A 23,115-nucleotide genomic window follows, 5' to 3' on the forward strand; every position below is an offset into this window, starting at 1 on the left:
GAAGAGGTTGGGCCATTTCCATCACTCTTTGCTGACCTGGCATTTCTAGCCTGGCTCTGTGCATTGTATTGTACTGCATGGTTTTAATTAAATTCAGTTCTCCATTCTCTCTGGTTGCCCTGAGTCAATCTCTCTGGAGTCTGTGGGAGATGGGGTGTGATTAATTACAGAAAGCGTGAGTGGAGGTGTTAAACCAGGTGCCACAGGAGTTCAGACACCATGAGCAATCAGAATGGTGGAAAATCAACGCTGAATAACATGTCACCCTGTCTCCCGTTCAGTTATACCATACATGAGGTTGTGATCGTGACTTTACCGTTTCAAATTCATCACAAAACTTCATGATTGCAGAAATTTCACTGACACGACCATTATATAAATATCACCCAAATCATGTGACCAAATTATAGATCAGTGTGCCCATATCTACCACATCTAAATAGCAGAGTACCAATTCATGCAGCTCAGTAGTCTGAGACCAGCATAAGATCCGTTCACAAGGGTAATATTAGTATTGTCATGGGTTATACAAGCTAATGCAAGATACTCTGACACAGTGATCCCCAGTGTAAGCATTACATCTGGGCACTACTCACGCTGCTTTTCCAAATAAAGTATTTGCATATGCATACTCCAATACCTTTAATATGTCATAAAGAGTCAGTCGCCTAGCTCTCTTATATCTACACTTGCTTATCATAACCCAACGCTATCATAGCAAAGCAGAAATCAAGCATGCCTAGTGCAAACTAGATGTCTTTCAACATCTCAGGATCACTGTATTGCTCACACTACACAAGTAATTGCACTCAAGGCTCACACACTACATGACCTTTCACCTGGAGAGATCCCAGAAGAAGCATGCCTGAGCCTCAAATCTCACTCTTTCATGATTAATAAACACAAGAGCTTTCTATCATATGACTTTATCAAGATGGTGCCTGAGCAACTGGTTGTAGTGATTGTTTCTGCACTATTTTGTATAGAAACATGAAGAAAAAAAAATGTGGAAGAAGGATTGGTTGGGGAGACATGGGCAGTAAGGATTGTCTGTTCTGCAAAGAGCACTGGCGGTATAGTGCAAAGAAACATAGCTATTATTATACTGTACATTGCCAAGAATCATGTCATGCTTGTTTTTATTGTTGCTGTTGCTAAAAACCATTTGGGTACAACATGCCAAATAACTTCTTATAGAAGCGATATTATTGTGCTTTCAATAGTTTCCTCTCAGGAGCTCATTAGCTGTTGCTCATCTCTGTTCTTGCTATTTGTCATAAAGGTGCTCAAGATTCATTGCCTGCAAGATTCAGACATGCTTAAAAATACTTTCAGTGAACCACTCTACATGAGGGATTGACACAGATCCCCAAAATTAGTCTGCAACGGGGAAATCGTGTGCGTTCAGCAAGTCACACACAGAGATAGAAATAATGGCTTTTTTTACCAATTGCACTTTTGACACTGGAACACTGTGACCATACTGTAGTTAGCACATTAGTTAGCCTTTGCTAACCTAGTTATGATAGTTTACCACTTACTAGGCAGAGTTTGTTGTTGAGGAGAAGAAACGAGTTACATTTACATTTACTTTTATAGCATTTGGCAGACGCCCTTATCCAGAGCGACTTACAATAGTGCATTGAAGTCTATCACAAATACATTCTGATACTGGCTCGCTAGGTCACAAACTAGGAATACCATCAGTCCAAAACTCTGTTGGGGAGTTTTTTTTTTGTTTGTTTGTTTTTTTTGTGTAAGTGCTAACTTAAGTATTTTATGAAGAGGTAGGTCTTTAGACATCGTTTGAAGACTGCCAGTGACTCAGCTGTTCAGACATCTAGGGGAAGTTCATTCCACCACCTTGGTGCCAGAACAGAGAAGAGTCTCAATGCATGCCTTCCCTGTACCCTGAGAGATGGTGGGACCAGTCGAGCAGTGCTAGAGGATCAGAGGGAGCGTGTGCGAGGTGTGATAAGTGTTTTGAGATAAGTGGGTGCTGGTCCGTTTTTGGCTTTGTAGGCGAGCATCAGTGTTTTAAATCTGATGCGGGCAGCTACAGGAAGCCAGTGGAGGGAGCGCAGCAATGGGGTGGTGTGGGAAAATTTAGGAAGGTTGAAAACCAATCGTGCAGCTGCATTTTGGATCAGTTGCAGAGGACAAATGGTGCTCAGAGGCAGACCTGCCAGAAGTGAGTTGCAGTAGTCCAGTCTTGAAATGACAAGGGACTGAACAAGCACCTGTGTGGCCTGTGAGGAAAGAAATGGATGAATTCTTCTGATGTTAGAAAGGAGAAATCGACATGACCGTGTCAGATTAGCAATGTGAGAGGAGAAGGACAGTTGATTGTCCATGGTTACCCCAAGGTTGCGTGCAGTAACCGAAGGCAAGATCAGAGAATTGCCTAGGGAGATTGCAAGATCCTGAGATGGGGATGAATCACCTGGGATGAACAGCAGTTCAGTTTTGGTGGGATTAAGTTTCAGCTGATGAGCTGTCATCCGTGATGAGATGTCTGCCAGACATGCTGATATCCGAGCAGAAGCATGAGTGTCTGAGGGAGGGAAGGAGAGAATGAGTTGAGAGTCATCTGCATAGCAGAAGGTACCAGAAGGACGATGTATCTAACTTGGGAGCTTTGTCCTGTCCAATTATTTCTCTTTCCAACTCTTTGCTTTTGGGCTATACTTATGTTTATAATCAATAGACATTCTTTACTGTAGGCTGTTGGCTGCCACATTGTTAGAAACGAATAACTTCAAGAAAAACACAGTGATGTAACTGGAGCAACTGTTAGTAATTAATCCTACTGGATATAAAGCATGTTTCCCAGACCTCCCATATCTCTACAAAATTGGAAAAACTATGCATTACCTTACAAATTTCCCAAAAAATCATGCCATATTTCATGAGGAAAAGTTGTATTGCATTAGGCACAATAGAACAGTAGCCTACATTGTAACCATGAAGTAGATTTATTTGGCTTTCATTGTCTAATTCTAAAAGGGGAAAGAAATGGTCTAGGGTGGTTAAAAGGAGTAATTTAACTGTTGGATTGTGCCATTAAGTATTAATTTACCACAAATGTCAACTTGCTGTTATATTTTCTTGCATGTACTGGTGAGAGCATAAAAGAACAAAATCATAGCCTCTTTGCCTGCTAATTAGTATCTAGTGTGCTAGGGAGAAGTACATCCAGTTCATGAACAGGGTCATCCAGTAACAACAGTCATGGTTTTTGCAGCATGTTGGATAGAAATGGGTCAGTCATTGGTACGTCTCAGTTTTCTCCCTGACAATCGAGTGTTTGGGTGCTGCACTGTTCATGAATTGCTTATTAGTTGCATTTGATAAGACTTCTATGCTGTAGAAAATTTTTAGTCATAGAGCATTTCTGGTACGAATGATGCCACATGATGCCACAATGTACAAAAAGTAGAGAAATATATATATACACACACAATCTGTTTATTTTATTTATTTATATATATATATATATATATATATATAAAAAATGCTGTATATATACAGCATTTTTTTTAAATTCTCTATATTGAAAGTGGGGTCCAAAAGACCGCTAGAGAAAATGGTTGTTTGGCATTCTTTTTCAATTTAACGCAAAGGTTTTCATTACAAATCATATTATCAGCAATAACTTGAGGAAAAAGTTGAATCTTACAAATATTTACATGAATTTTGAAACTTCTTGGTATTTGGTATGTTCCCTTTTCGCTTTAATGACAGCATGTACTTGAGCTGACAAAGACTCCACAAGTTTGTGTAAAAACCTGATCCATGTCAGATCAAATCCATCGGTATGTTGTCTGAACATATGCTTCAATGAAAGAGATAAGACTCATGGAAAATCTGACCCTTTGTACAAAGGAGTTAACATGGTCAATATCACACATTTGCTTAAATTTAAATAATGACTAGAAATTGTACAACATCTTGAATATTGAAAAGTCTAGATATTGCACATTTCCTTTTTTGTTTGCTTATGTATTAAAACAAGTGATTATAGACAAATTATATGAGAATTATGAGGACTTATGTAGAATTATATTAACAGGGGGCTTCAGACTTATCCAGAAAGGACCAGCCTGGCTGCAGGCTTTCATGCCAACCAAGCAGAAGCCACACCTGATTTCACTTATTTAATCAGTTCATCTTAGTCTCCAAACAACTACCAATGGTGCCTCCAGTTTGGCTGTAATGAAAGCCGGCAGTCACACCAGCCCTTTCTAGATAAGATTGAAGACTCCTGAATTATATGATAGAATTATATGAGAATTATAAGAGTGCAGGACTTCTGTAGAATTATATGTTAGAATTATATGAGAGCACAGGGCTTCTAAGATGAAAGAACACTGGTCTATACACTATGTAAACCTATTTTTTTTAAAAAAAGATATCCAACAATACCCTTGGTTATCTACCGTAGCCAGCTTGTTGAACACACTCTTGTGTTGACAGCTGGACGTCTGTTATCTTGATCCTTCAAGTCTGTTGAATGTCATTAATATTTCTGTCGTGATAACAGATTGTGTACAAAGCCAGGAGTCTGCTTTAAGCCATGATACAGACTAATCTTCATAAGGTGGTGTTGCTTGACACTTACAGCTTATATGTCGTAGACCTGAACTTCCGCTTGAATCTGTGATACTGGATGAGAAATGGTTTCTTACTACAGCTACCTGGACAACTGATGTGGTTCTGGATCTACTCAGGCACTGCCTCTAAGATAGAGATTTATGACTGTGATAGAGGGTAATGTAGTGAGCTGGATTTAATATTTAACTCATATTAAAGACAATGCACATTAATGTATGTTGTTGGCTTGTAAGTTTTTTTTTGTTTTTTGTTTTTTTTCTAAATCAGATCCACCTTGCCTCTGTAGACTTCTACTTGAGGCTGAATTGGAGACAGCAGATGGCACTCAGAGCCTCTCAGCTTCTTCAGTAAGAACAGTAGAGGAAAAAAAGAACAGCTAATCACAAAAGAGATTCTTCAAATGAGTGATGCAGGACACAAGTACTTCTACTGTATGAGTAATATTAAAGCTTTACATATTATTATTATTACATTATGTTACACATCGTTACAGTAGTCACCTGTATCTTAAGGGTTTAAAGCAATGCCATTATCTATGTCTGTATCTGTTTAGTGCTCTTAATATTCATATCTTTATTGGTATTCAGATTTAAAATGGAAGTGGTTAAATTAAACATGAAGCCTACCACTATGCCCCCAGAAACACTGGATAACACTGAGGAAAAAAGCCAGATGTAGAAATGCCAGCATAAGCCTGGGAATTCTGTTACTCAGCCTTGAGAGATGTACGTGGGACTGTTTTTAATCCTGCTCACGTGTTATTTTTATTTGTAGTTGCGCATGATATTTTCTAATCAATTTAGCTGGATCTATTTTCCAAAATATAAACAAACTACTAGCCTTATTTAAACCACCACAAACTGGACCAGGTGGTTACTAAGGGCTACGGCACATTCATTTTGGGCTTCATGCCATACTTGCATGAAAGATGTCTGTGGAATTCCAGTCCTGTAGACCTCCAGTCTCAACCAGATGCCCTGTGAACCTGGCTGGCAAACTTTCTAAAAAAAAAACTGCATCCCTGTTATTCATCTACAGTGCATTATCTGTTCTACCTGAATAATGTATTCTTGTTCAGTTACATCCCAGCTGTGTGTCAGTGTTGAGCTCCGTCACCTGAACACCGTTTGAGTCTAGAGCAAATAAAGTTCCCTGACTGGAGTGTCATTTGTGTTCCACTGATATTACATTTACAAATATGTATGTCAAGGTAAACGACATCTTAAACATTGCTTAAGTGTCCTTCACAACAAATTATGTGCATGTTTCAGATAAATCACTTAAAATATTAATACAATCTACAGCATTTAGAACAGCATACCTAAGCATACAGCATACATAAACAGCATACTTGTCCCAGCCCTGTATAACTTACTTTACCTTTAAATATAATCATTAAAAAATATATATATTTATTTTTGCCTTAATGTGTGAATCCATTTAACATCTCATGCATGGAATATCCTTTTACAGTCATCCATTACCTCTTACCTGAACACTTTCACCCCATGAAACATCTGGAATATTCCACAAGGCACATGTTGAACAGGAAGTTACATCATCTAAATTTCCTGAAAATCATGGAAAATCATTTAGTTACTTACTGACTAAAGAGGTAGTCACTTTAAAAGTAGATACCTGTCTCTGTACTTACAGATTGAAAGTAAATTATTAATTAATAATATATATATAATATATATATAATATTGTAAGTATCTTTTTTTTGTATTAGAATGTCCTTAACATCCCTATCCCATTAGTATGAATTTTAACACATTTTGTGTATTTGATAATTCTATGCTAAAAACTCAAATCTATTATGTTCAACTCTGTTATTAATTTAGGAAATGCAGCTGTTTTCAGAAGAGACGCCTTGTAAGAATTGAGATATTCTTGTCTTAAATTGGTTAACACGGTTTTTGAATATTACATGCATGTTGTCTTAGATTTAATGTTGGAAAAAAAAGTATAACAAAATGATTAAAGTTGATTTTTTTTAAAACAGTTACAATGGCTGAATGGCACTTCAATCATGGAGTCACCCTCTTACACTTGCACAGTTAGGTCATGCATTTGGGTTTAATTTTGTTTTTCATTGCTACTGACAATTTGAATATTCACCAAAATGTGGTTTAGCGGTCAGTCTCGTAAGGTGCCAAGAGGTTAAATAGTCCTGTCTCTACAGATTGTGTAAATAAGTCGTCTACTTTAATATGGCCCCATTACTGGGCTCCTTTCGGGCAGTGAAGCAGACTGCATCCTCAGGGTAATAACACTGCAGATTGGAAATTGGGTAGAATAAGTGTGTCGCAATAGACTTTACTGATATTTTTTAACAGACCTAAAATATAACCTGCATGTCTACTAGGGAAAGCGAGAAAATATTTCTGTGTGATTGGTTTTCATGACAGATCCTTTACAGAAGAATCACACGAGTCCACATGTGAATAATCACGAGTCGCAACGTTAAATGTGTTTTTTAGACACCTAATGTGATGTTTCACATAATATATTTTACATGTAGTTTATTTTTCACATGATTTTTACACAATTCCCTTTTCACTATATGATTTATTTATTTTCACATGTGATTTATTCATGGCTCATTGATTTTCACATTCATATTTTGTCCACATTATTCATTTATTTTGATGTGAGTTTTTCCTCATCAGATTGTTTGAAATGATTTTCACACAAATTTCTCACATGTAGGACGTCATTCTATCCTTCAGATGTGATTTTCTCATATGAATAATTCTTGTTGAAATGTATGAAAATATGTTGAAATTTACCATCTTTTTAATGTGAAATTTGTGATTTTTCCATAAGGACACACTTCCTAGGGTTTACAAAAGTATCTGGATGAATTGTTTTTTTTTTTTTTTTTTTTTTTACTCGTGTAGCAGCATGAATGCCTGCATTGTCTTACCCATGTATTCAGGAGTTCTGCCACCGGAGAGACCCAGGCCATGCAGGATCAATATGTGATGAGTAGGGGATCTGTGAGAGTGAGTAGCTCACACACGCCCATGGTCAATAATAGATGGTGAAACAGAGTAATGATCTCAGTATTCTTATCACAATACTGCTTTTGAGAAACGTGGTTGTGTTTGTTCTAAATTGCTTCTGTACTGCTCACCCAGGGAACACCTCCTTCTGGACATGTCTAACTTCACCGATCAAATCACAGGGAGACATTTGTTATAAACTGGGGATAATTATTAGAAGGTTTGGCTGCAGGCTATAAAGGGGTGTTTGCTGTGTTGTATAGACTCACACATATGCTGGTAGAATACAATTTACATTCATATTTCTTTTCCATCTGGTTATAACCTCAGCCACTGGTGTACACTAAACTCCGATCCATATTTATGAACAAATGAGGTGTTAAATCATTGCAATGGTAATTAGAAAGTTCCTCTCACATGTGCTTTGCCCCTAGTTCATATTGGTTTGTTACCCAGAACAAATGGCTCATTAAAATTATCGTAATGGTTATACGTATCCTTCGGCTCTGTACTACAGCTCAGGGAATTCAAAATGGAATAATTGCTGTACAATTGAAATTTAAAGCAACTATGTTTTTTTTTTTTTTTTGCAGATTATCAAGATCTCTGATTATCTTTTTTTGTTTCTCAGTCCCTTGAAACAAGAAAATGATGTGAGAAAGGACAGTATTTCTACACTAGGTGCTGGTTCAGAATGTGTGAGGTTTTTTTTAAACTCTTGTTGATACACTGCTGTATTTTGAACTTGTGAACTTGTGTGAGAATTCATCCTGATGCTCTAATACTGCACTTCTGACTCACCTTCTGTTGCTGTGGATGGTCCCAGATGGATAACCGTAAAGTTTTGCACTTGCTAAAAACAGTTTCTATAAAAGACTCCCTCTCGAGTCAGCGGATAATCTCACTGAAATACTGTAATCATAAAGACTGCCCTGTGCTCATCCCAGCACTCTTACTCACAATGTTTCATATTGAACATTTCAACACATTTAGTGCTGTTTGACTTTACTCTTCTATATCTGTGTCACCCAGAAGAGTCTGAGTTCCTGCACGAGTCTGGTTCCTCTTAATCTACACGATGATGAAAACCTTGAGGAAAAACATGATGAGGGGGAAAAAAACACATACTAAAAATAAATCTTGTGAAAATGTAAAATTATCAGATTTTTTTTTTGTCCCTGAAAGAAAAGGACATTGTGTAATGTTTGAGGTAATTATTGTGTGTGCACCACTCATTTTCTCCTGTGCCCCATTACTTTCTCATTTTCTTTAAGAAAAAAAAAGTGAAAATGGCAAATTGAGATAATTTTCCATTTTCGAAAGATTTTTTTTATGGTCTAAGTGTTTTGTGTATTTTATTTTATTTTTTTTGCAAAGGTCCCTTCAGGGGCTTCTCAGGCTTGTATATTTGAGATCTAAATCTACATGCGGATTTCTGTAAAGCTACTTTGTGCCAATGTGACAAAGCACTACACAAAGAAAAGTGAATTGATTTGGACTGACTGCACTGGATCTTTCACTTGAACAAGGGATGCAAAGTACACTGTCGGTGATGTTTCACATAACTAAGAGCAGCTCAGACTGCAGGCTTACTTACTGTGAAACACAGATTGGTTCAGCCCTAGTGATTTCTATATGGTTCCTGCAGCATAGCTATAAATATCCCTAATTAAAGCTAACAGTAAGGTAATTGCTTTATTTCATTCAAATCCACTGTATCAGAGTGCAGGGCAGGAATGGGGAAAAAACATATTGTCCATTTACTTAAGTAACAAACTGTATATTATTCCAATCTTTACCAAATGCTTTATTTCTATATAATTTTTGGTGCTCATGGGCTTGCTTTAGCTTATCATAGCACTCTAATGACTATAGGCTTATCTGCAGACTGCCACGACTACTCTATGCAAGAGTAATTACCTGTGGAAAATCAATTAACTTTGCATTGTTATAGAGCCCAGATTACAGCCATAATTAATTTTCCAAGTATAAACAACCACCAGCAAAACAACTTTACCAGCACTACCTCAGCAATGAAGTTCATTTCCCTGTCAAATAAATATTTTGCGTACCATACATCATCTTGAAGTGAGGCAATTATTTGGCAGGAGCAGACTCACATTACCAGCCTTACATTTCCGTTTAATTTTCGTTCATCTTGTTTAATATTTGCAATTATCCACTGACTACTCCCAGTGGACCACAATGAAAATCTGAAGTATACCCCCCAAGCAGCTGTACAAGGCTTTGCAATCATGTGGTGGGCCAGACGGCACCCGTTCCTTTAATATAATAATAAAAAAACTGAAGATGTTCAGAGGTTATGGCTTGTATTCAAGTTGAATTTAACGTTATGAGCTGTTGGTATTTTGCGCAGGCGTTTGAAGGGAGGAGCGGCGGGGTCCGGACTGGGGCAGCTCCAGCAGAGTCTGGACAGTGTGAGCGATGCGGCTCAGTCCTTCGTCCTCCAGAATGAGCTGAGCTGGACACAGAGAGTCCTGGTGGAGTTTGGAGGACAGTTCAAACAGGTTAGAAACAGGCATGCGGAAACATGTGATGAAGCACCAAGGACAAACATGCACAAGTGCACATACAGATTAGTGCAGACAACAACACACTAACGAGGATTTGTATTTCGTATTCCTGTTTCTCAGCTCCAGTCCTGATAGACCTACACTGCAGTGTTTCATTTTTTTTTCCTCCCCTACGGCTCTCACACACCAGATTGAGTTCAGGCAGTGCTTTATGGATAGCCGGAGAGCTCAACAGGACATGGTAGTGCAGGACTGGAACTGAAAGACACTTTAATCAGGTCACAGGTTTTGTGCAGAAAGGACAAGGAAAGCAGCAGTAACAGCATGCACACTACCCAATACCTCACATTCTCACATTTAAACTTCCACAAGTAGATTTTCCCACTGTCGCTATTTCAAGCTTTAACAGCCATGCATTTTTTTGCAGCAAGAAAGGAAAAGTGTGTTGTTTTCCCAATCAGTGTATCGTCAGAAGCTGAACATGTTTCAACAAGATCTAAACTCACTCATGCACAATCCCTTATTTCCTTCACTTCGCAGTAAGGATGGATTTAACACTTACCTTAGCAATAAGCAAACACAATGGCTAGAGACTTAAAAGCTATCAACAGAGACCTGAGGGAAGATGATTGGCTTGAGAAAGAAAAAAACACATTGAAAGCAAAACATAAGAGAAAACAGAAAAGGAAGCAGCACAGAAAATAAGATCCTTTTTTTTTTTCTTTCTTTTTTAATAATTACAGCAAAAAAAAAATCTGAATCTATATAAACTTACAATTAACCTCCTTAAATACATGAGGGATATAAATATTACAAAATACATCTTGCTTCTTAACAATTTCTTTAAAAGTTCAAAATTCAACTCCAGTGAGTTTGGTGCTTTCATAACTCGCTTCACCCTAAGAGATATTTTGGTTGAAACATTATTGCAGATCTTGCTCCAACAAAAACTGAAAGTAGCTGGAAAAAAGGGGGGAAAAAACGAAGAGGGCAGCATTTGTGGGTAGTTCAACATCCCTGCTCTGAATAAGCAACATGGCTTTCGGTTACAGCTTCAGGCAATTTCATTTGTGTGGACTGAAAATGTGAAAAACTATGATTTAAGTTGTGGGAATCATGAGAAGAGATTTCACATCCATGCATACTGTAGTTTTGAGAAAGCTCATTTTAAATGTGGTAAGACATTAAAACACATTAGTGGGAAGCATTCAACAAATTGGATAAGTGAAAATTAACCTATTTCCTAAACATTCTTTTTTTTATTCACCTCACATTTTCTATCCTATCAGCCCACCCTTGTGCTTCTCCTCTCCTTCTTCTTTCACTCCATTCTCTCCCATGTGCCCTTATCACTCTCTCCAGATGAGCGTCTGCTCGTTAGTCAACTGTCTGCAAAGCTGCTAAATCACATTAAGTATGCAGGGAACACAAAAGCAACAGCAGCAGTACTGAGGAAACATGGGTACTCATGGGCCTAAAACCAACATTACTGAGGCATTTAAAAAGAAGCTTAAGAAGGTTTTAATGGGATGTTATTCCACTGAGAAGAATTTACAGCTTTCATTAACACTTGCTGTTTTTGTTTGTATATACACACACATGTGACAGGAGCTGATATTTACTGATGTAGAAAATGTTCTTGCATTTGATATTCCGACTTGGGGCTCTGTATTTCCAGACCACTTTTTTTAATGAACACAGTGGATAATCTGTGTAAAACTACATATTAAAGGAGTCAAATTTCGCAATGCTTTGATAGAGCTGATAGGGATTTGCTCTGTGAAGCCGTGTTTCACCCAATACTGCTGCTTGACACAGGAATGCATGAATAAATAAACAATAACTTAATTTTACATAGCAAGCTGACCAAAACAAAATAATACACATACATACAACATCAGAACTCAGAAACATTACTTCGGTACCATAAGACATATAGCTTTGAGTGCAGTTGTGCAACACCACTGCCCCCTGGTGGTCACAGTCAGTCAACAGGACAAAAACAAAGAAACAAACAGCGAACATTTCATTCCAGTCCCTCAACCCCAATAATTGAAAGAAATATTCTGATTGAATAACTGGACAAATGGGAACGGGGTCTTTAATACTCATTTGCACACACCATTCCAAAATGTCAAATAACACACATGCAGCAGGTCAGAGAGACTGGAATGGACATGGTGGAGTTTGTAACAGTAGCGTCAGACATTGCAGGCACTTACATTTGCAAGCAAAGTGGTTAAAAAATTTAAAGCCCTTTGAACAAGATGTGAGCAGATTTTACAATTTGTGCCGGTGGCTAAATAAACCGTTATAAAACACACTCTTTCCCAGGGACACGTACAAATACTACACCATCCTCAAAGTTCGATCCTGTGTGTAAGCTAAGGCAAAGCGGTGGCGAAGCCCTTTGGGAAGTGGATACTAAGAACAGATAAATACCACTTTAAAACAGACTATTTCTGATTAAGATCATCCAGCTGTGATGGACAGCATAGTTTTAAGGGTTTTAATAAGCTCCCCAGACCAAAAAAAAAAAAACAGACTCATCCGCATCCATCAATAGCAGCACATAGACGACGGTAACTCATCATTAAATCATGGTCAGTTTGTTGGCCAGATTCTGAGGTTTGGTGCTTCAGGTTCAAGCAGAACACAACTCTGACACTCACAGGACCAAATCAACAAGCAGTTGGACAGTTTGACTCGCTTGCAAAATCACCTCAATCCCTCAGACAGAGAAGCCAACACTGCTAACAAGAAAATCTTAGCAGGCAGACAGAAAAATCTGAATTTAACCACAAAAACCCTAGCATACGTTGGAGGTCAGGACGGGTTTGTGATAACAGCATTAAAGCAATAAATGCCTTGTGTTTAGCGTTTCATTACTGATATGAAAGAATAACTTGTCTGCCCAAAGAGGATTTTATCACAAAACCCTCTGCCTTCTGCTCACACAACCTAGATAAAGTCAATGCCAGTGTTCTTTCCCCTTTACAGAATTTGCGTTTGGTCTGAATTTTATTCACGTTTGGTCAGCCCACTGCTTTAGCAAGGGGTCAGAAATCCTAAGTGCTACAGCTAAACCACATAGACGTAGGCATCTCTACACAGAATACTTGTGGCATGTGGCTCCTGAGTGATGCAACAGAAGGGGGAGATTGCAAATTTGATTCTCAATGATGCCACAGCCATCACTGGCCATGCTCTCTAGATGGAATGAATGGTGTTACTCTCTACCCTGTCAGTCTGAGCGCAACAGCCAGTCATGTGCTACTATGAGCTCATGAGCAGCAGCTCAAAAAGATACGTTAGCTGATTTTATGCGTCTCGGAAAAAAGCACGCACTCACTCTCCCCAATTGGTAGCTGACGTGTGATAGGGTAGAGCTGGCCAGTGGGTGAGAATTCGCAAATGACCAAATGGGGTAAAAAAAAAAAATTTTTTTTTTTTTACAGAAAAAAAAGAAAACTTGTGGAACTATTTAGAACAGCAGGAGAAATACCAAAGTAGTCTATACGAAGTCTAACAGAGTTGCACCCAGTCAGTGAGAGTGGTCTAATATTGACAGAAGGTTCTGCTGAATTCCGCACCTAACCGGATTGGCGCTGTTATTAAGCTGAAGGGAGGCGTAACCAAGTATTAGAAAAGAAATGACAGATGAGGCTAAATTTTGTCTGGGCAGCTTATATGAAATGTTTTTCTTTTGTAATTCATGAGTTTAAAAAAAAAAATAATAATAATAATAATAATAAACATACTGCAACCCCACAAAGTCTCCCTGTCCATAAACTTACAGTATTAAGTAACAGTATTAAGTATTTTTATATACAATTCTGCTTAAGACAGATACAGCATTAAACAACCACTGTGTTGGTTCCACATCTACTCACTGCAGCTTACAGAGTGTAACAGAACTATGTGGCGTATGAGTGTGTATGTGTGCCATTGCCAGGCTGTCTGGATGGCAGTGCAGCTAGCTCTACTTATGGCGCATCTCCATCTTGTGTCGTGCTATTGGCAGTGTATGCCTCGAGCGCCATGGTGTGAAAGTGCACTGCTGCAAAGCCTTATTAATATGTGGAAGCACACACATTGATTAGATCTGACACATGCTCTCATGTAAACACACACGTATGCGCTTTATGCAGTAAGGTGGTGGTAGAGCAGGTAGAGCAGGCCCATGACGAGGCAGTAGAAGAGCAAGAAGCCGGTGGGGATGAGGGAGAAGGGAAAGAGAGGGGGAGAGTGTGCTTGTATCTCCTCCTTCAACCCCTCTCCTCCTCCTCCTATCAACAAGAGAGACTCCACGCAGCGCTGCACTGCACGCAGCTTACTGCAGAGGATATCAGACGCTAGACACATCTCCGTCTGAGAGAGAGAGAGATATATACAGAGAGAGAGCGAGAATGAGGCAGCAGAATAGAAGAACAGAGAGTTGAAAAAAAAAAAAGTAATAAACGATTGAGAAAGCAGAAAAAAGTAATAATAGGAATCGAAAGCCAGGGAAAAAAAAAGTGAGAAGCATAAAGCAGATAGAATTCAGTAATACACTGACAATTAAGAAACACATATTAAGAAACACACACTTAAGGCAGCACAGAAAAAGGAAAGAAAGCCTCTGATAAAGTCATTTACCTCAGGAACGCCCAGCTTGCGGCAGGCGGCGAGGAAGTTTTCGACGTTGAGACGACACTTAGCGGCACTCAGTTTTGGCTGAACAGATTAAAAGGAACAAAGTTTGCAAAACAAAGTCATGTGTTCTCACCTCATGAGAGCTCACATAGGCTGAAGGGGGAGATCAATATCACTGAGGACTCACCACAGCAGGGGAAGGGATGTGGATGATTGACACTGACCGAGGGCGTACGTGATTGGCTAGCTGGCAGAGGATAGTGCCGTTGGACAACGATTCGCCGAGATCTTCTGGAAGGGTAATCTTCAGAGAAGACTCCAGGGACTGACAGATGGAGAGCAGACAAGAAGTGAGAGATGTTAGATGATGCTGTCAGTGCTAAAATGGCAGAGTGAGGAATGAGACGACCTTGAGAAATAGACGGATGCATTATAAAGTGACTGACTGTGTGGAATGAATTCTTACCAAACAGAAAGTGCGGGAGGATATGCATGTTCACTACTAGACATAACATCAATGTTGGTCTTCTTAAAGTATTGCTGAATATACATGAATATGCAACATGGAGATATCCCCACGTTGTCCTGCCACCCCTGTAGCCTAACAGTCATAGTCTCAAATTATATTATGTTCTTAGCTTTTAAATGTAGAAAAACATACCAATATACACTATGGGTTAATCACTAGCTATGCTAGCCATCATGACACCGACTATGTGATTAAAATTTTTCGGGTACCATATCATCCTCTAATTTCAGATGTCGCTGGTCCGTGAATTTAGTGGCATTGCTATCTGAGCTCATTTGTCATGCTCTTCTTATTACTTTTCTATGGACATGGTGTCAAAGGCTCTGTTTTTAACTAAAAAATGTTCTCCCAAAAGGAGTTAGCCTAACCATTTTAAAAAATTAACATTTTTTGAGTTGTAGTTTAATGTTTTTCATTTGAAAGCTTTCTAAACTAAAAAGTTCTACTTCAGAGTTCATTGCTGTCACATATTCATATACAAGCTTTGAAAATAAAAATACACCAAAGTGTTCACAAAGTTTTCACTTGTCATGCTGAAATTGAAAGTGAAAAAAGCAGGGAGACGTGTGGGAGGAGAGACATAGTACAAATGTCAGACGACTGCAAAGAAAATGTGAAAGGTACATAAGTGGTCCTTACCTTACGTAACTGGGAGATTTCTGCTCTCTCCTCTCGTGGTGATTTGAGCGTGGATCGGGACTCACTGCGACCTGACTCAGCCAGAGACTGGATTGATCCTAAAACACATACACAAACCCTATTGTATTAGAAGAGAATTCTTGTTTATGGAATTATTAGTATGTTGCTATGCTCTGTGTGTACCTGAAGTCTTGACATTGCAGCGTGAAGAGGCGCGGAAGAGGAAGCTGTTGGGTTTGGGAGTGCTGCCAGTAGGAGAACATGGCTTAGCAGAGGGCACATCTATATATAAAAAAACAAGACAACACTACAGCTTACATATCTATTTCAGAAAAAATAAACAACCTGTACAGCAATATTCAGTGAAAGTGTAAGTGTAACCATGTAAAAATGTGTGGAAAAGTTGCTGCACCTGTGCGACTTGTTGAACGCTGGAGGGATACTGGTTGAACCTGATCCATAGTCTGAAAGAAAGGCACAGAGCACGCAATTACACACAGCATTAAGTGAAAACAAATAAGTAAATGATGAAGAGAGAGACAGAAACACAGAGAGAGCGAATGAGACTCACAACAGATCTTTGGCGGAGACCGTTAACAGTGGCACTGCTGTCTGTAGAGTCACCACTAGAGGGAGACAGAGAAGGGCAGAATAGTAAGAGAGCTTCACCACCCTCGTCTACTAGCACAAAGGATGGACAAACTTTCACCTAGAAACCCATTTTTCTTTTAGCATTTAAACTTGGGTTTATAAGCTTTAGATAAAGACCCAAAAGTCAATGATTTGGGTCAATGACTAACATGCTACAACACACAGTAGCTTTCCAACAGTGCCAGTGAACACAACGCAGGCCCCGGCCATCTTACCACGAAACACTTCCTGTTCCTGCCTGTTTGCCTGTTGCTGCTGACTGACTTCCTGTTTTTACTGCTGTCTTCTGCAGTCTGGAAGAAAACAGCAAAAAAAAAAAAAAAAAATTCAATAAAAAGAAATAACTGAAAGGTAAAAGAAGTATGATTGTGTACCCACTTTCTTGAAACTACCTGTACTGTTGGTATACTTTAGTTTTATTCCCATGATGCAAAAGACTAATTTAGTAATACTGTGGTGTTTCATCAGCCAGTGGTGTCCTGTACAGTTCAGGTTATTACCAAGTGCATGTTATGAAATGATTTTATACATTATTTGATGTATCCGTCTGTTCATCTGCTTCCTGAATGGACGTCTTCTCAGTTTTAGATTTCTCCTACATCCCAGTGTAATCTGCACTCACCGCTCTCGCTGCTGCTGCTGCGCACGCTCCCTCTCCTGCCAGAGCTGCAGCGTGCCAGGCCTCTTCTTCTCCTCTAGCGAAGGACTGGACGGTGGGCCTGCATCAGCCGATTCACTGCCAACACTCCTCCTGCAGAGAGGAGAATTACATCCTCAACAGAAATGCTAGAACGTCCTGTCTTCAAAAATGTTCGTGGCAGCATTTAGGGTTTTGAGTCTTATGACTGGAACTAAAAATCTCAAGCTCAGCTGAAATCTCAAGCTCAGTGTCTGCACACACACAACCATAACCTGCTTCACTCTAAGCAGACTATATAATCATGTTCACCGTGATATGGTAATGGTAATGCTCTTAACCGTTGTATGTTATACTAATAACGTCCACTAAGTCTATTCCAGACTTACGGCAGAGAAATAAGCACAAACGAGTCATTGGTTTTTGGTCGGTTTGCTGGTTGCATACACACTGAATTGTGGAGAGCCAATCAGATTGCAAGCTTCAACATTCTGAATCTTGTAGCCAGAAAAGTGAACATAAAACATCAGATGCTCTGAGGCGTGTGGGCGTAACTAAATTGAATTGAATGATGTTTGTATGCCACGTTATTGCGCCAAGTAAGAAATTGCTAACATTTTACATTTGACATGGATGTTTAATATTTAATAATAAATAATTTTAAAACAATAAAGTAACCAAAAAATAAATAAGTAATTAAGATAAAATGTAATTAAATATTTAAAACAAATGAAATTTTCAAATAACTAACCAAACAACTAAATGCATACAAGAAGAATGATACAACAAATACAAACTAGAGAAAAACTAAAAAGATCTATTTTAAGCTGCTTTTTAAAAACTGCCATATGTCTTGTAGGATGGAGTTCTACATTTTGGGAGCATATACACTAAATATCCTGTGTTTGACAGCCTTAGACACTGCTGTGGAGCATACTTGAGCTAGACAAGCTGACATATTAGAAGGTACCAGTCCAGACAAGCATGTGAAAAACACTGCTCGTGTCACTTTGTGCGCACATGTATGAGTAGTTTGTGCTACAGTAGTAGCCTGAATAAAACTGGACTGGTGTTCACAGTCAGGCAGTCCTGTATTCTGGGAGGAAACTAACATAAAAATCAGTGTTGACTTTTCCCAGCTCCTCAAACACACACCGGGAGGCTGACCTTGTCAAATATGTGAGGGAGGTTTGGAGACAAAGTGAGAGTGGGCCACAAAGAGTGGCAAAAAGGAAGGAGAAAAAAAGTCAGGTTTGTCCAAAATGGTTTTGGTGTGTAAGGATATTTACTATATAATGCATAGTAACTTAATACATGGTAACAACCCATGTTTTATAATCAAAAACCAGTTTAGTTTTAGATTTCTCATACAATGGGAATAAGAAGTGTATTATGAATTCATGAGGATGAGCTCATGCTTCCACTGCTGTGTGTAAACAGTTTTACCTGCTGCCAGCTGAATCAGGGCTCTGTGAGGGCGTGGACCTGCTTTCAGTCTTCTCCTGGAAGACACAAAGCAAAAGAACAAATAAGACCAAAGAGTACCAATATTCACTCTAATCTAATGATATGGAGTGCATCCGAGACATTCAGCAGATAGAGCAATAAATATTTCACGTGTTTGGCAAAATAGCGTTGGAGAAACTGCTTTAAAAAAAAAACAAAAAAAAAACATGAATGATTAATGCATCTTCTTGCCTGTGCGTGTGATGACTGTGGAGGCCTGGGAGTGTCTGGTTTGCAGCTTTCCTCATCCTCTTCTGTTAAACTGCTGTCAATGAAATCCACCTGCTCCATGTCTCCATTCACTACAGATCGAGGTAAAGAAAAGAAAGAAGAGCCAAAAAGAAAGAGAAGTACTTTAAATATATATGCTCAGAAAGCCTTTCTCTTTCTTCAATGTAAGAGATGTTTAGTACCTTTGGGTGTATCCAACAACGTGTTCCTCTCGTCTTCTTCCCTGTGCTGCTCACGGGAAATTTCCATCAATCGCAAAGATCTCTCTGAAAAATCATCGGCCGACTGGAAAGAGACAGGCAGGATGTTCCCAAATGCACACGGTGCAAGACAAAAAACAGATTTACACGCAGCTGAAATTTATTTAATTGGTTTCATGCTCCTTCCTCTTACCTCATTTCCAGACCATCTCTTGCTGCCACTGTCCACACTGTTGAAGCCAGAGTCCAGACCACCATACTGACCAGGGAACAGCTCCTGATCTGAAAGACTGCATACAGATATATGAGAGAGGGAGAGGGAGAGAGAGAGAGAGAGAGGCAATCTGGTTCAGTGCTTCTTCTCGCATTCTATCTTTGCCTTATCTTTTTTCCAGTTCTGCTAATGCACACGTTTTCATTATCTAATAAAACCACCAGAGCACTAAAATGTTGAATTTACCCGACACTGATTCCACTCTGGTGATGAATTTAATTTGTGAAAATCAAACAATTCCAAAATGTCACGTGCAAAATGTAGAACACTAGTGCGTGCACTACGCACACTTATTGAAATATGCAAATACTTGTCACTGATTTCGATACTTAGTACTGTTAGCGATCATGAAACAGTGCAATCAGATTTTTAGATTTAGCGTCTCTTAAGGGGAGAACAAATAAACTTGCCACTATCAATCAAACGACATACTTCTGTTATTAACTTGTTCTTCCATTGTCATCACCAAAACCTCTCTCATTCACATCTGTTTTTTTTCCCTCCCCCATTCAACCCTTCATCCTGGTCTCACCAGCTGCTGAAACCACTGGGCCGCAGAGCTCTCTCCAGCTGGTCCTGGCTCCTTTTGCATGCCTCCATATTTAGATACTTGAAAATGTGGAACTTCCCTTTGGAGCAGATCTGCGCTGGGGGCATCTGCAAAGGATTGTTATCCAGTGAGATGAGCTGCAGATGCCGCAAGTGCCGATAGCACACGGGAACGTGGGAAATTCTGTTGCAGGAGACATCCAGACGGACTAGCGGCAACTCAGCCAATTCTGTAGTAAAAGGGATTTAAAAAAAAAAAAAAAAAGGTCACATATAGTAATTATAGTGTTTGACTCTAACTACAGTTCTGTAGTAAGAGCACAGAATCGGAAATTTGACAGAAATTGCTAATTACTTCTACATTAGTAAGCATGGCCATTTTATCACTGAGGCAATGTTATTTAACTTCAGATTTGTGTAGAGTTTGTGTAGAGGGACAGTGGTCTCTGGCTTGCGTGTGTGTGTGTGTGCATGTGGGATGAACTAACCCTCTGGCAGGGTCGTGAGCTGATTTCTTCTCAAGTTCAGATCCCGTAAACCCTCCAGCTGACCCAGTTCCACCGGCAAACACTGCAGCTCGTTACAGCTCACATCCTGCAAACAGAGGATCAGAGACACTGTCTTTATATACTTACAGCAACTCATATACATATAGGGAGCTATGAATAGTCATAAACAGTTTGTTCACTGTACATTTAAAAAATTGGAAACGCCTTTTAAGCAACCACTAGAATTTCTAGTTCAATCTTCCAACAGCGATCAGAACTGTGATTGTTATACGGTTAAGTCCAAGATGTGCTAGAAATAATATTGATCCTTGTCTCATCAGCCACTTGTTTACAGCAATAATGCTCAAAATTTTATGCTGTTGTCATTGGCAAAAAAAATACATACATACATACATACATAGTTAGCTTGGGACTCCACAGTAATTCATAGTCACAAATTTCTGGTAGCTTAACAGAGAGTCTCTACACAGAAACAGAAGCCTTTCCCCTTCTTAAGGTTTAGGATTTTTTTTTTGGCTAGCTGGTTAGTATTAACCAGTTACTTCACTACCATCGGCTTCATTCGCAGAACGAACACAGAATGAACACAGAACAAATGCACAAACGCAATAGCATTTTCCTACTAGCTAGTACAAAATTCCCAGATCTTGCACCCAGCAGCTTTCAGCAGCTTTTTTGATCGCACCAAAATTCCTGATAAATGATTCACTGATGACAGGTTTTTAAACTTCAGACACAATGTGACATTAAAATGATTTTGAGCCATGGTTAAAAAAATAATAAAACAAACTTAATTATAAGGATGTTATCAGAACACCAAAATAAGCTGTGAACTGAAGTTAGCCTCGCCCGATTACCATTAGCTGCTGTTGGAGCCAGGTACCAAAACATAACAGCGAGAATCAGCATGGTGCAGTAAGATCAGGACAGGGTGATGAGGAGCATGAGAAAGCTGACACAGTGGTGCGAGTTGTACGTACCAGTTGCCGGAGATGCACAAGTCTGTGTATGGAAGCAGGAAGGACCGGTAGTTTGTTGTTGCTGATGTTGAGCACCCGCAACAGAGGGAGCTCACATACTGACATGGGCAAACTGGACAGCTGGTTACGACTGAAACACACATGTACAACATGTATAATCATGATTAATTTGAAATCACAAGAAATTACCTTTATTTTCAACAACACAGGTTTATTGCATTTTGACAACTGTTTCAAATGATAACTCTAAGCATCATTACACTCTACATAAATAAGCCACCACCTAGTATGCAACATGATAGTTAATTTGTAATTTCATTCACTAAAATCAATAAAAAAAAAAAGAATGAGTAATATATTAAGCTATCCAAACACTTAGCTAAGCTCACCAATATCAAATTCAGTTATATGGAGGGTCAAGAACTTTTTCTGATAATGCCAAACTTTACTCATGTATAAATTCTAAACAGATAATAAGCATGATTATTTAAGGATGAGTTACAGTATCTTATACCATGTTTTCTATAACTGCAGCTCTGACAGTCACGTCAACATCAAAGCAAATCACAGATTTATAGTAATGTGCTTGTTCTAAGATGTTATCGTTTCTATAGTAACAACTCATTCACAGGGATGTGTATGGTGTACGCTCCATATAATCTAAACCTAAAAGTAGCTGATTTAAAAACATGTTGCTATTTAACAACAACTTATGATCACTGACATGGTGAAGCATTCTGTAAGGAGTCTCCAGTGTCAGAGCTAAGTAACTGTCAAAGGTAAAGCTGGAACTTTAAGTCTTAAGCACAGAGGGGTGGCCTGAAGCTTCTCCAATCGTGATGTTACCACCCTATTTTCCTCCCAGATTGATCACCTGCCAATTTCCACCTCCTAGTCAGCTCTCCCCATCACATGACAGCTGCCAACTCAGGAGGATGAAGGCTATCACGTTCTTCCTCTGAGATATGTTAAAGCAACTGCATCTTTTCAATCTGCTGCTCATGTAGTGTCACAGGGCAGTGTAAGGCACCCTGAGGAAAGTGCTATCTGCCCTCTTCTGCATACATGAGCTCACACATGCCCGTGATTGGCTAGCGATGCTCTGACTGACAGTGGAGAGAGTAATGCCACCCCCCACACAGACAGCATGACTCACTCTCTCGGCTCCCAACTACAGATGGCTGCAACATTTGAATTTGTAATGTTCCAGTTGGACAAAGGTTTTTCTGCTGTGTCATTCGGGATTCCCAAAAAGTTGTATAATTAATTAATCTATGATACTATAATAACTAAACTCCTGTGGATGGATGAGCTTTATAGCCAGCATTTCGATAGGTAAGACCTTATAGACTGTGATCAGCAGTGTGTGTGTGTGTGTGTATACCTGAGGTTGAGGTAGGTGAGAGCCTGTAGCTGGCAGAGGGTGGAGGGGACTGAGCGCACACAGTTGTGATAGATGCTGAGTGTCTCCAGAGAGATGAACTGGCACAACTCCTCTGGCACCTCACACAGCCGGTTCTTTGACAGGTCTGAGGAATGCAAACACAAAGATGATCAACAAAACCAATAAACTAACAATAAAACAGAACACACAGACATATGATTATTAGCAGGGCACT

At 39.2% G+C, this 23,115-nt stretch overlaps 1 protein-coding gene across 2 annotated transcripts in view; it reads right to left on the reverse strand.

Annotated features, from left to right (window-relative positions):
* Positions 1 to 9,743: 9,743 nt before the first annotated feature.
* Positions 9,744 to 23,115, reverse strand: part of lrch4 (leucine-rich repeats and calponin homology (CH) domain containing 4) — a 35,069-nt gene continuing 21,697 nt past the window's right edge. Inside the window, exons 2-18 of one of the 2 annotated variants that reach the window (XM_026936639.3) lie at positions 22,881 to 23,025; positions 21,497 to 21,626; positions 20,496 to 20,601; positions 19,991 to 20,237; positions 19,378 to 19,474; positions 19,167 to 19,269; positions 18,946 to 19,055; positions 18,694 to 18,749; positions 17,233 to 17,361; positions 16,826 to 16,903; positions 16,531 to 16,585; positions 16,372 to 16,423; positions 16,143 to 16,241; positions 15,960 to 16,057; positions 14,979 to 15,116; positions 14,795 to 14,872; positions 9,744 to 10,120 (exon numbers count right to left, since the gene is read on the reverse strand). In XM_026936639.3, coding sequence (XP_026792440.1) covers positions 9,974 to 10,120; positions 14,795 to 14,872; positions 14,979 to 15,116; positions 15,960 to 16,057; positions 16,143 to 16,241; positions 16,372 to 16,423; positions 16,531 to 16,585; positions 16,826 to 16,903; positions 17,233 to 17,361; positions 18,694 to 18,749; positions 18,946 to 19,055; positions 19,167 to 19,269; positions 19,378 to 19,474; positions 19,991 to 20,237; positions 20,496 to 20,601; positions 21,497 to 21,626; positions 22,881 to 23,025 — 1,868 coding nt within the window. In that variant the 3' untranslated portion in view covers positions 9,744 to 9,973. Of the gene's footprint in view, positions 14,528 to 14,794; positions 14,873 to 14,978; positions 15,117 to 15,959; positions 16,058 to 16,142; positions 16,242 to 16,371; positions 16,424 to 16,530; positions 16,586 to 16,825; positions 16,904 to 17,232; positions 17,362 to 18,693; positions 18,750 to 18,945; positions 19,056 to 19,166; positions 19,270 to 19,377; positions 19,475 to 19,990; positions 20,238 to 20,495; positions 20,602 to 21,496; positions 21,627 to 22,880; positions 23,026 to 23,115 lie in introns of both variants that reach the window. The other variant, XM_026936637.3, reaches the window with a different exon arrangement.

Source organism: Pangasianodon hypophthalmus, chromosome 4 (genome assembly GCF_027358585.1).
Source record: "Pangasianodon hypophthalmus isolate fPanHyp1 chromosome 4, fPanHyp1.pri, whole genome shotgun sequence".
Classification (NCBI taxonomy): Eukaryota; Metazoa; Chordata; class Actinopteri; order Siluriformes; family Pangasiidae; genus Pangasianodon; species Pangasianodon hypophthalmus.